This window comes from Clupea harengus, chromosome 20, assembly GCF_900700415.2.
Source record: "Clupea harengus chromosome 20, Ch_v2.0.2, whole genome shotgun sequence".
NCBI classification, from domain to species: domain Eukaryota; kingdom Metazoa; phylum Chordata; class Actinopteri; order Clupeiformes; family Clupeidae; genus Clupea; species Clupea harengus.
The window spans coordinates 22,856,397-22,868,896 of record NC_045171.1 but is presented as its reverse complement, the minus strand read 5'-3'; the positions used below and the strand labels follow the sequence as shown (position 1 = coordinate 22,868,896).

The 12,500-nt window shown below is 46.5% G+C and overlaps 3 protein-coding genes across 4 annotated transcripts in view; 1 reads left to right on the top strand and 2 right to left on the bottom strand.

The window, feature by feature from the left end:
• The window catches only part of LOC105912346 (DENN/MADD domain containing 5A), a 20,670-nt gene extending 17,540 nt beyond the window's left edge, over positions 1-3,130 (bottom strand). Inside the window, exons 1-2 of one of the 2 annotated variants that reach the window (XM_031587391.2) lie at positions 2,967-3,130; positions 640-711 (exon numbers count right to left, since the gene is read on the bottom strand). In XM_031587391.2, coding sequence (XP_031443251.1) covers positions 640-711; positions 2,967-3,066 — 172 coding nt within the window. In that variant the 5' untranslated portion in view covers positions 3,067-3,130. The remainder of the gene's footprint in view (positions 1-639; positions 712-2,966) is intronic. The other variant, XM_031587392.2, reaches the window with a different exon arrangement.
• Positions 3,131-4,799: 1,669 nt separating this feature from the next.
• LOC116217969 (transmembrane protein 41B-like) lies at positions 4,800-9,561 on the bottom strand. The gene is made up of 5 exons (XM_031557978.2): positions 8,784-9,561; positions 8,145-8,238; positions 7,060-7,164; positions 6,290-6,428; positions 4,800-5,511 (listed from the first exon to the last, which is right to left on the bottom strand). Exons 1-5 carry the CDS (start codon positions 8,951-8,953, stop codon positions 5,342-5,344), a joined length of 678 nt encoding a protein of 225 aa, XP_031413838.1. The 5' UTR covers positions 8,954-9,561; the 3' UTR covers positions 4,800-5,341.
• Positions 9,562-10,650: 1,089 nt separating this feature from the next.
• The window catches only part of LOC116225164 (importin-7-like), a 7,345-nt gene continuing 5,495 nt past the window's right edge, over positions 10,651-12,500 (top strand). The window contains exon 1 of the mRNA XM_031587005.2: positions 10,651-10,764. Coding sequence (XP_031442865.1) covers positions 10,728-10,764 — 37 coding nt within the window. The 5' untranslated portion in view covers positions 10,651-10,727. The remainder of the gene's footprint in view (positions 10,765-12,500) is intronic.

The following is a 12,500-nucleotide window of genomic DNA, read 5'->3' as shown; positions in this document are numbered from 1 at the left end:
GGGAGGAGAGAGAGGAGAGGAGAGAGGAGAGGAGGGGAGAGGAAGAGAGGAGGGGTTGGAGGAGAGAGGAGGAGAGGAGAGGAGAGAGGGAAGAGAGGAGGAGAGGAGAGGAGAGAGGAGGGGAGAGGAAGAGAGGAGAGAAGAGAGGAGGGGAGAGGAAGAGAGGAGAGGAGAGGGGAGGGGTTGGAGGAGAGAGAGGAGGAGAGGAGGGGAGGAGAGAAGAGGGGAGGGGTTGGAGGAGAGAGGAGGAGAGGAGAAAAAAGGGGAATGAAAAAGAGAGAAGCACTCCCCTCACCCGAGAGAAGAACAGCTTCTGTTTGGACTTAAAATAAAAGCAGTGCAAACTCTGTGTGTGTGTGTATGTGTGTGTGTGTGAGCAAGCAACATAACTAAGAGCAAGCTATTTCTTAGAGTCTTTGAATAAAAGCAGTGACTACAATCCCAATTTAAAATGCCTAGTTTAAATGACTTAATGTTGTGTGTGTGTGTGAGTGTGAGTGTGAGTGTGAGTGTGTGTGTGTGTATGTGTGTGTGTGTGTGTCCGTGTATGTGTGTAAGCATGAAAAGGGTTGTGACAGGAGTTTGAAGGGTTAAAGGCCACAAGCGGAGATCAAGTAACAAGGTCATCGTCATGGTTACCTTCATCTGCACCCAAGCTCTCTCCTCTGGCACCATCTCTGTGTCTAGAGGCCTTTATATACTCGCATAGAGCTAAACACACACACACACACACACACACAACAGAAACATCATTAATCATAAACCCACACCCACACACACACACACACACAACACAGCGTCATTAATCACTCTCATACACAAACAAACTTGACAATACTGGTGTAATGCCAAACACAAACCTACTGACACAAGCACACACACATCCATGCACACACACACATACATCCTTGCACATGTACACACACACATCCATTGACACACACACACACACACATCCGTGCACACACACATCCATGCACGCGTACACACACACACACACATCCGTGCACACATACAACACACACACACACACACACACACATCCGTGCACATGCACACACACACACATACACACACCCTCACACTATGGGCAGCCCCTGATTGGGTAACCCCTCACACTGTAGGCAGCTCCTGATTGGGTAACCCCTCACACGATGGGCAGCCCCTGATTGGATAACCCCTAACACTATGGGCAGCCCCTGATTGGCTGAAGGCAGGTTGAGCAGAAGTCTGATAGCCTCATGATTCACACATGATACATTCCCACCCACACACACACACACAAGTACACAGAGGCATCTCATTCTTTCTCAGACACACACACCCACACCCACACACACACACACACACCAGCCTGCTTGTCTCTGACTATGGTCTCCTGTTGTCCCGGGTTCTGCAGGAAGTGCCTCGCCAAAATGGAGTAATTCTCTGAAAATTATTTATTATTATTATTATTATTATCATTATTATTCACTTAGCCTAACCCTCACCCTCACCATAGGAGCCTTGTGGGTTTCTGAGCGTGTGCAGCATGTGCAGATTTAGATGTTTATATTTTTGGCAGTTTGCAGCTTCCGTGATTCCGTGACAACTCTCAGAGGCAGAACTTCTCATCCTGACTCGAGCGAGGAACACAGGCTCTAGAGAGGAACACGAGGTCTAGAATGGGTCTTTCACGTTTCAATAGCTGTTGACCGCCACCGTAGGTCATCCTACACGCTTGGAAAGGGAGTACATCCTATTCTCTGATATTCATCATGGCCCAACACAGTTAGTCTTCCTCTCATGATGCATTATGAGTCCAGAGCCTCTCTACCTACACTGCTGGCCTCGGCAGAAACCCCTTATAACATAGTAAATGTCAATGTGAAATAAACCCCTTATAACACAGTAAATGTTACACTGGGGAGTGTCTCCCAATGAAAGGTGTCCATTTTAATGGTGTAATGGTAAAACAAATGCTTCTATAGAGGACACGCCGCCTGAACCATATTTAATCTGTTCTACCATGAACACTAATAATAATACAACTACTACTGCTACTAATAATAATATTTATATAGAGTCTGAATACTTGACATCACTGGCAGCAGCACTTTAGATGCTAGTTTAGATGTCCCACTTCTGAGAAACAAACGTTATTGTGTCGTTAGTAAAAAACCCTTCTGAGAAACACACACCTTATCGTGTCGTAAAACACCTTCTGAGAAACACACATGTTATTGTCACATTTCCGCCAGTGCAACTCTTCCGAAGGGGCTCGGTGCAAACCGTGTGGTTTAGATTATGAGCGCAAAACTGAACTGCGTTCGCTGTTCAGTGAAAACAAGCACTGTGACGAGAGGACTGAGGTATGTTACCCAGTAACTTACCTGGGACTGTCAACTACAGCCTAGGCTGGACAATTAGGCCTACAGAATGTTTACAAAGCAGCACGTCGCAAGACTTAACAGCCAGCCGGGCTCCGGCCTACTGACGGGGGTCGAGATGTCACCCCAACTAGGCTACTCAAACCAACTAGATCCTGGATGCATCATGTCGCCTTGTCTATTTTATTTTCCCCTCACCTTATCTACGACTGCTGAAAGGTTAAAACTCGTCGTGCTACACTGTTACGGTTCTGCGCCTCGCAAAAATGACATTATCAGTTCACCTTGCCATATGAGTCTAAATGGTACCAAATCGCATTCCTTCAAATTACATTTCAGTCAAACACAATTACTTGTTAATTATATGTCTTTAGAACACATTTCAAATGAATCTGATCTTGTTTAGATAGCGAAGCCAACCCCGTGACGCGTACTTGGCTCGATGAGATGAGAACAGGAGTCGATGTTGTTTTGCATCACCTTAAAGGCAGCCTACACAGGCAGCCTACACGGGCGACATCATTTTGCCTAATGAATAAACACTCAAACACAAGCTGTCAAATTCTGCTGAAATAATAAATGTTTCAAACGTCGTACCAGAGAGCTCGTCTGGTTCCAGACCGCTTTCTGTGTCGAGTCCGCAAATCACGAAGTAATCTGCGAAGCGGACGGAACTGGAGCTGAAGCCGGTGGTCATCCTGAGTCTGGACCTCAGACGGGTCCCCTCCGGTCTGGTTCTCTCCTTCCCTCGGCGTCTTAGTCAGACGCATCGTAGTAGACTCTGAATCCGTTAGGTGCAGCCATTACAGACATTCACCAAGGCAGGCTTGAAAATCAGAAACAGGCTTAACCCGTGGAGGCGAGAGAATTGCATTGTGGGCCTTCTCCTCCAGCTGTTTCATCTGCTTTGTACTGCGCATGCGCTTGATGCATTAAATGTAATTACGTCACTGCTCTGCTTCTAGCACATACCTATCAAAGGCGTCTTCTTTACTCCCACTAGATGGCACTATCGTTGGGTTGTACAGAAAGGCCAAAGTGTATCGCCTTGCCAGAAACTAAACACGATGATAATGTATGGAGTCTCTGTTGACAGAATGAAAAACACATATGGACAGAAGATTCACGAAAATTGGTCACGGCAATTGGTGTGAAAAGGCCACTATACTGTTACCTGTTACTATACGGACCACTTATATGCTCCTCTTTAGGAAATGCCTTATTTCATCTGTCTCTGCCATGCAACAGCTTTCCTCTGAAGGTGATCCGAATGACCCCAACATAAACACCCCTGAACCCCAAACACAGCGGACATGAGCAGCAGAACATAAGCTGCCATGAGAGAAATGAGAAATCCTCTGAGATGAGAGCAAGCTACTAAGAGGTAAATGACAAGACAAAGAAGGAGTGTGACTGTTCAACTGAGGATTTAATTATGTCGTAATAAATATATTAGTAATAAAGCAGTTTTTATGACATCGGAGAAATTGCAAGAAGCCTACTGCACTGCCGTGATTGAGTGTAATACTTCATGACTGCCACCAGGGGGCACCAGACTTGAGGGGCAAGGGGCACTGGGGCAGGAGGCTGAGACCACGGAGTGTGTGAGACAGACCTTACGATCCCGCAAGTAATGCGCAGGGGGGAGACCTGTGAGTGTGTGTGTGTGTGTGTGTGTGTGTGTATGCAGTGCTGCAGTAAGACTTCTTTACATCCTAGTGGACAGATGAGATTAGAGGTCAGAACCCCCCCCTTGCCCCCGCCCCCCCCCCCCCCCCCCCCACACACACACACACACACACACACACACACACACTTATTAAGACATATTACACATTACAAATTCCTCTAATGTACAGTCAGCCCTCCAGATTTCTCAGTGCAGTGTGACCTTTGGGTCCCTCTTTAGCCTGGAGTCTGCGTGTGATTCCACAGCTGGCAAATAGGGGGCACGGTCACCACCAGGAGAGCAGATGAGCTTATATGAGTGGCCAGAGATGAACTGTAGAAAGCCTTAGGTCTAGCTAAAACTCCGTGCCACATTTTTTACTTTAAGGCGCAAATTAATCAATTAAAATTAGAAGCTAAAAACTCCACACTCATGAAAACAAGAAACTTAGCAGCGCTCACAACATCGACATCCACAGAGCATGTCCGAGGTCACGCAGAGCAGGTCAGACAGGGGCATCCACACAGAGACGACCATGGAGACCAGCTAAAGGCCAATGGCAACACCTCAGATCCGAGCGGGACCAGCTGCATTACTGATGGGGTCCAGCTAATGGGGCGCTAACAGAGACCAGCTGATTTACTGATGAGGACCAGCTAATGGGGCGCTAACAGAGACCAGCTAATGGGGCGCTAACAGAGACCAGCTAATGGGGCGCTAACAGAGACCAGCTAATGGGGCGCTAACAGAGACCAGCTAATGGGGCACTAACAGAGACCAGCTAATGGGGCACTAACAGAGACCAGCTGACAGTCACAGAGGAGCAGTGTCTCAGCACCAGCAAAGTTCAGGCAGCAGTGGTCTGCAGTCAGCAGTGGTCTGCGCTGGTCTGTCGGCCTGGCAGGTGAGGGCAACAGAAGAGGTGTGGGCTCCTGCTATGGCACATCCAGAGACCAGTCGTGAGAGGTTGGAGACCATTCGACTGATATCAGGAACTGGTGGTGAGAGAGGAGAGACCAGTGGTGAGAGAGCAGAGAGCAGTAGTGAGAGAGGAGAGAGCAGAGACCAGTAGTGAGATATCAGACTTAACAGCCATCTGAAGTGACCGTTTAGAGTGTATGAGACGGAAGCTCATGGAGGCCAAAATGAAGCCCATGTCTGAAGAAACAGGTCGTAATTTACTGAGTCATCAGGAGGCCAAGCAGAACATCCGCGGGGAGGGATAGGAAGAGGCGGGGCTAAAGGTGAGTGTACGAGTGACAGCGGCCTGCACCATTCCTGAGCTGATCTGAGCTGGCTGTGCCTATTGGAGCTTGGTCTTGAGGCGGCTCTGGAAGGCCACGGGCAGCAGCGAGAGCAGCGCCAGCAGCCCCAGCACGGCCAGAGAGCTCCAGCTGACCGCCTCGCCCGCCGTCGTCAGCGCGTACAGCGTCGTCCCCGCCTTTATCGCCACGAACGACGGAGGAGCCACACCTACCAAACACACACAAGTACACGTCAACACACACATGTACACACACCACACACACACACACACACAAATACATGTATCAAACAAACAACTTTTATGTACAGGTACGCCATCTTTTTTTTTTATTGCTTTGCGACACCCACCAACCGACGGAGAACTATTAAGGTTCGTAGTCGTAGAACCACATTTCAACCTTTACGGCTCAACAAAGACTAGTAGAGACTAATGAAGAATAACTAGTACGAATAATAACTAGTAGAGATTAATGAAGAATAACTAGTAAGAATAATAACTAGTAGAGATTAATGAAGAATAACTAGTAAGAATAATAACTAGTAGAGACTAATGAATAATAACTAGTAAGAATAATAACTAGTAGATTAATGAATAATAACTAGTAAGAATAATAACTAGTAGACTAATGAAGAATAACTAGTAAGAATAATAACTAGGAGGATAATATTCTAGGGAGAGTTGGTTAGTCAGAACACACAGGAGAAGGATGATACTCTAGGGAGAGTTGGTTAGTCTTTTATGATAATAATAATAATAATAATAATCATATGTGGGCTCAATATGATCGTCACACAAACATGGTGTGCCCTCATCATTGGTACACATAAATACGGTCTCATTCAGTGGGAACAGACGCAGACGTTTCAGACTTCTAGCCATAACGTTTCAGACTTCTAGTCTAGACACAACCTAGACACACACACACAACCTGACACACACACACACACACACACATCAGCTTCAGTAGTCTCTCCCCCCCCTTACCCAGGAAGGTGCCTAGGAAGAAGACGCCGAGCGGCACGTTGATGACTGGCGAGGTGATGTTGATGAACCAGTTTGGCAGGAAGGGCGTGATGCGCAGGAAGATGATGTAATTGATAAGATGCTCTCTGTGCCCGTCAACCTGCCGCCGGGAGGCGTCGCCAGGGAAACCAGACAAACAAGACTAATGTAACATCACATATCACAGGGGCCATTTATACATAAACACTAATGTAACATCACACATAACAGGGGCCCTTTATACTAAAACACTAATGTAACATCACACATAACAGGGGCCCTTTATACTAAAACACTAATATAACATCACACATCACAGGGGCCCTTTATACTAAAACACTAATGTAACATCACACATCACAGGGGCCCTTTATACTAAAACACTAATGTAACATCACACATCACAGGGGCCCTTTATACTACAACACTATTGTAACATCACACATCACAGGGGCCCTTTATGCTAAAACACTAATGTAACATCACACATCACAGGGGCCCTTTATACTAAAACACTAATGTAACATCACACATCACAGGGGCCCTTTATACTAAAACACTAATGTAACATCACAGGGGCTCTTTATACTAAAACACCATTGTAACATCACAGGGGCCCTTTATACTAAAACACCATTGTAACATCACACATCACAGGGGCCCTTTATACTAAAACACCATTGCAACATCACAGGGCCCTCTGGTTCTCAGTTGCTATGGGAAAGCAGCACGTCAGCGTCAGCACTACATACCTGCTGGGACCACTTCTGGACTCGCTCCGTCAGGTACCTGTGCACCACTGGACGACCCACCAGGTAAGACAGCAGGTAACAGAAGGAAGCACCTAGACCTGAACACTGGTAGGACAGGAGGATGAGTAGGAAGAGGAGGGGGCGGAGGAGGAGGGGGACAGGAGGAGGAGGGGGAGGAGGAGGAGAAGGGCAAGAGGGGTGGGAGGAAGACAGAAGGAGGGGAGGAGCCAAACACATGTGAAAACCACATTGAATGCCGTTTTCGTATCTGCAATATGCACAAAGAAGATATTTCTTACTTATAACTTATCTAGACATTACCCAGAGGGGTTGTATGTGAACTACACTACCCAGAGGGGCTGTATGTGAACTACACTACCCAGAGGGGCTGTATGTGAACTACACTACCCAGAGGGGCTGTATGTGAACTACACTACCCAGAGGGGCTGTATGTGAACTACACTACCCAGAGGGGCTGTATGTGAACTACACTACCCAGAGGGGCTGTATGTGAACTACATTACCCAGAGGGGCTGTATGTGAGAACGCAAACGTCTGGATCAGCTGGACATTACAGACATCACCCTGCCGGCTCCCAGGTACAGAGTCTGCTTAACGTCCAATTGAGCCCATGTGTGAGTAGAGCATCTCACTGAGCCCATGTGTGTGTGTGTGTGTGTGTGTGTGTGTAGAGCAGCTCACTGAGCCCATGTGTGTGTGTGTGTGTGTGTGTGTGTAGAGCAGCTCACTGAGTCCATGTGTGTGTGTAGAGCAGCTCACTGAGCCCATGTGTGTGTGTGTGTGTGTGTGTGTGTGTGTGTGTGTGTGTGTAGAGCAGCTCACTGAGTCCATGTGTATGTGTGTGTAGAGCAGCTCACTGAGCCCGTGTGTGTGTGTAGAGCAGCTCACTGAGCCCATGTGTGTGTGTGTGTGTGTGTGTGTGTGTGTGTGTAGAGCAGCTCACTGAGCCTCACCTCACCGTTAATGCCTAATGTCAAGAAAGCGCTACAGCCATAACTATCTGGATGGCAGCTAGCCCCAAAGTGGAGCAGTGGGGAGGGTTGGGGTGAAGGTTAAACTCTTACCAGGCACACGAGAAACAGCGCCAGAGGAAAGGGGTACAGGTACCCCGACAGGATGCTGAGGAAGATGGAGCCTGGGATGGCAAAGGTCTGGAGGCTGAGGACCAGTAGTCAAGGCAACAGAACAGGGTCAGAGGTCATAAAGGATTACCACCATCTAGTGTTCTAGTGTTCTCGCGAGCACACGCACACTTCTGAACAAACGGTTTTGGTGTGTAAAATCAATTTCGCCAGGTTTTCGTGTCTATTTAAATGTAGGATAGTAGTAAGGCACTAGCAAAACGTGTTAACAAATGGGATCCGTGATTGTCATTGTCAACTCCTTTCCTTCAGTGCTCTCTCATCACCCACTGCACACACACATCCTTGGCCTATACATGATCATTCTTCTACTCCTCGTGAAATCATTCAGTTGATATACGTTTCCCTGCTTGCCCCTGACCCTGGGTGCTGTACGACCCCGACCCTAACCCTGGGTGCTGTACAACTGGGTTGGGTCAGGTAGTGATTTGGCTGTTCTGCTGGGTTGGGTCAGGTCGTGAGCCCATTTGGCTGTTCTGCTGGGTTGGTTAGGGTAGTGATTTGGCTGTTCTGATGGGTTGGGTCAGGTCGTGAGCCCATTTGGCTGTTCTGTAAGGATACAACACGTATGTGGTGAAGTAGGCCAGCAGCACCTGGGAATAGTATGTGTCCTTGTATTTGGACAGCACGGTCCCCAGGGCCTTAGCGTCCTCCATGTCTTTGGGGATCTTCATCTTCTCCATCTCATCCCTGAAAGAGAAACACATCAGCTGAAGCCAAACCAACACCATCACTATCCCATTCCCACAGTCACGACTGGCTCCAACACTATCCCATTCCCACAGTCACGACTGGCTCCAACACATTCACACTCACACAGTCAAGTGTCTGCGTGGAATCCTTCACACCTATTGACCTCCCTGAACTCACTTCACTTATCTCATCTAAATTATCAGACACTTCCCTGATCTCCTCAACAATCACTTCCCTGATCTCATCATCTAATCAATCACTTCCCTGATCCCATCAATCATCAATCACTTCCCTGATCCCATCAATCATCAATCACTTCCCTGATCTCCTCAACAATCACTTCCCTGATCTCATCATCTAATCAATCACTTCCCTGATCCCATCAATCATCAATCACTTCCCTGATCTCCACGTCAATCATCAGTCACTTCCCTGATCTCCTCATCAATCACTTCCCTGATCACCTCATCAATCATCAATCACTTCCCTGATCTCCTCGTCAATCATCAGTCACTTCCCTGATCACCTCATCAATCACTTCCCTGATGATCTCATCAATCAATTTCTCCTCTACTTATCATACATCTGAGGACATTTTCACACATCAAAAAGTCCAGAGTGCCAAGGTTCATGTTTTTGTTACACAGAATACATCCAGTAAGCTTTGGTTTCACTTTGCATGACATCATCATCTACGTGAGCTGCGTCTCACTATACTTGACATTGATTGGTTTGTGGATGGGCTTGTCAGGTCATCATAAAAACGGAAAACTCTCATTTGTCGATGCAATGCTTTTTCTGATGGTATCACGCATTTATATACTGCTACTGCAGTTCATTATCTTCAGGTGACATTGCTCTCACTCTAACCAGTACTTATAATAGTGACCTTATGAGGACACTGTATACCCACTAAACTGTTCTACAACCAACGGCTTGAATGCTAGCGCTCTCCATTCTTTTCCATGATCAATCGTGTATGTGTCCTTGAGTGTATATATGCCACATGTATGCCAATATGTTTGAATGTATGAAGTAATCTGTTTGTGACAGAATCTCACTTCCTCTTCCCTTCCCTTCTGACCCCACTCAATCGCACCACCTGGCTAAGCGCAAGCGATCTTATATATATATAAATAAATACATGAATTTATAAACTGAATAGAATTAAAACCAGAATCACTGTTGGCCTGAGAGAAAGTCCAGCCAACTCAGAAGGCTCTTTGTACTGTCTGTGTGTGTGTGTGTGTGTGTGTGTGTGTGTGTGTGTGTGTGTGTGTGTGTAGTGTTACTGTTGCCAACGCAGGGACCCCATGTTACTGTTGCCAACCCCGGGCCCCCAGATTGGCTATTCAACATGGACACATAAATATCTGCTTATCCTGTGGTTCAGGCAAGTGAAATTGTGTGCACAGACACACTCTCACTCACTCAGAGAGAGAGAGAGACTCTCTCCCTGCAATCTGAAGTAGCCTACATGCTGTTAGATGGAGCAGCAGTAATATAAAGAATGCCCTCTTCCCCTGACCAGCCCTTCTGCTGCAGGCTTTGAGTTACACTGATGTGTGTGTGTGTGTGTATCACTGAGCTGTTGTAACCCTTGGCCAACATCCGAACCAGGGTGGCTGATGAGCTGTGTGTGTGTGTGTGAGCGCCCGTGTCCGTTCGTGTCATCAAGCTCTTGTGTGTTCTCTCCCTAGGGTCACACACAAGTGAACCAGGGTGACTGCTGCTGATGAGCTGTGTGTGTGTGTGTTCTCTCCCCAGGGTCACACACAAGTGAACTTCGTGTCCACGCTGCTCCAGGTCACCATGTCAGACCAGCTGGACCTTCCCGTCAGACAAGCAGGTGACGCACACATTCCGTCTTCCTCAGCATACACACACGCGCGCGCACACACACACTCTCTATCCTCCTCACCATACACACACACACACATTCTCTATCCTCCTCACCATACACACAAACACACTCTCTATCCTCCTCACCATATACACACACACACACACACACACACACATACACACACACACACATTCTCCATCCTCCTCACCATACACACACATGCCTGAAAATGGAAGGACCCTTCTTGAAAAGGGTGGTGTGATGTGAGCGTGACTAATCAGGGAAGGATACGTCATGACTGATGAGACCCAGTCAGGAAGCGAGCGTGGCTATCTGCGTAATCATTTTAGAAGGTCTCTGTTTCTGGCGTGCTTATCCAACGACTGAGGTTGACATTAACGATGCATTGTACCATGTTAGTTAGTAGTAACACACACACACACACACTTGTTAGTTTAAGCTAACCAACATCTAAAGTACGACTGTTTCCCAAAACTGTCTGACCAACATAGTACTGACTAAGTTTGAACCATGTTAGTTAGTAGTAACACACACTCACACTAGCGCACACACACATGTTAGTTCAAACTTTGGATACCTCAATTTCACCCATGAATAATTTTCCCCAAATTCTTAAGTCTTCTATCATATTGATTTGTTCGTACCGGCTTACCTCGTGAAATCTTTGTCGGTATTCAATTAACGTTTATAGGGCTTGATATAGCTAATGTTTATAGGGCTTGACATAGCTAACGTTTATAGGGCTTGACATAGCTAATGTTTTTAGGACTTGACATAGCTAACGCTTATAGGGCTTGACATAGATAATGTTTATTGGGCTTGACATAGCTTACATTTAAAAGGCTTTACATATTTACTGTGAACTGTTTTCTATTGTGGTATTTTCGATAGGGTTAGGTCACTGATTTGGTTTCAACTGTAACCCAAAGCCTGAAGCCATCCTTGGACTAACGCTTTCATATCCAGTCTGAAGTAATTCTTCCGTCTACATAATTATCGTCCTTATCCTCTGTTGCTAGTTCTATGTGAAACCATATTCCTTCCCTGAATATGAACAGTATTCTCACACACACACACACACACACACACACATATATATATATGGCTAATCAACATCTAATCAACAGTTTTCATATATATAACAGGCTACATATGATTCGAACTATGCTTTGGGCAAACACTTGCATCGCAACTGCGTGGTTCCAACTACGTATGTTGCTAACGTGGTTAGCTTAGCAACCATCCCTTTGGGAAACGTACCCCTTGTCGCCCACCCTGAAATGCAACCGTGGCCTTTTCTAACTAAAACGGGGCCAGCAGCGTTTCCAAAACTCTGGAGTACTATGGATGCCCAGTGGACTTAAGCAGACGGGAAGCCTTAGTGTGCATGTAGCCTAACGGTGCGAACACATGACAGCGTAACAATATGCTTCCAACGCTTTGAGTGGCCGTGGCGTAGCGTGTGGAAATAGCATAACAGACTGGACTAGTGAGCTAGTTAGCAGGCTAGCCAGCTAGTAGGCTATCTAGTCACTTGTCTTTATATATACTTGTCATTCTGTTAAAGTAAGCCCAGGATTCAATATCTAACATACCAGGAACAACAACAAGCCCTTACAAGGCCATCCAAGCCTTTCTTTATAGCAAATTAAACGACCGAACGATAATAGATATTGGCCTTATAAAGGTATTATTTGGGTAGTGTGGATGTAGCCTAA

Coding starts and splice junctions, on each gene's coding strand:
- LOC116217969 (XM_031557978.2), bottom strand. CDS start 8,953: ATGGTGTTGGTTTGGCTTCAGCTGATGTGTTTCTCTTTCAGGGATGAG. Junction 6,429..7,059: donor TCCAGAAGTGGTCCCAGCAG/GTATGTAGTGCT, acceptor TCCCGGCGGCAG/GTTGACGGGCACAGAGAGCA. Junction 5,512..6,289: donor CTTCCTAGGCACCTTCCTGG/GTAAGGGGGGGG, acceptor TGTGTTTGGTAG/GTGTGGCTCCTCCGTCGTTC.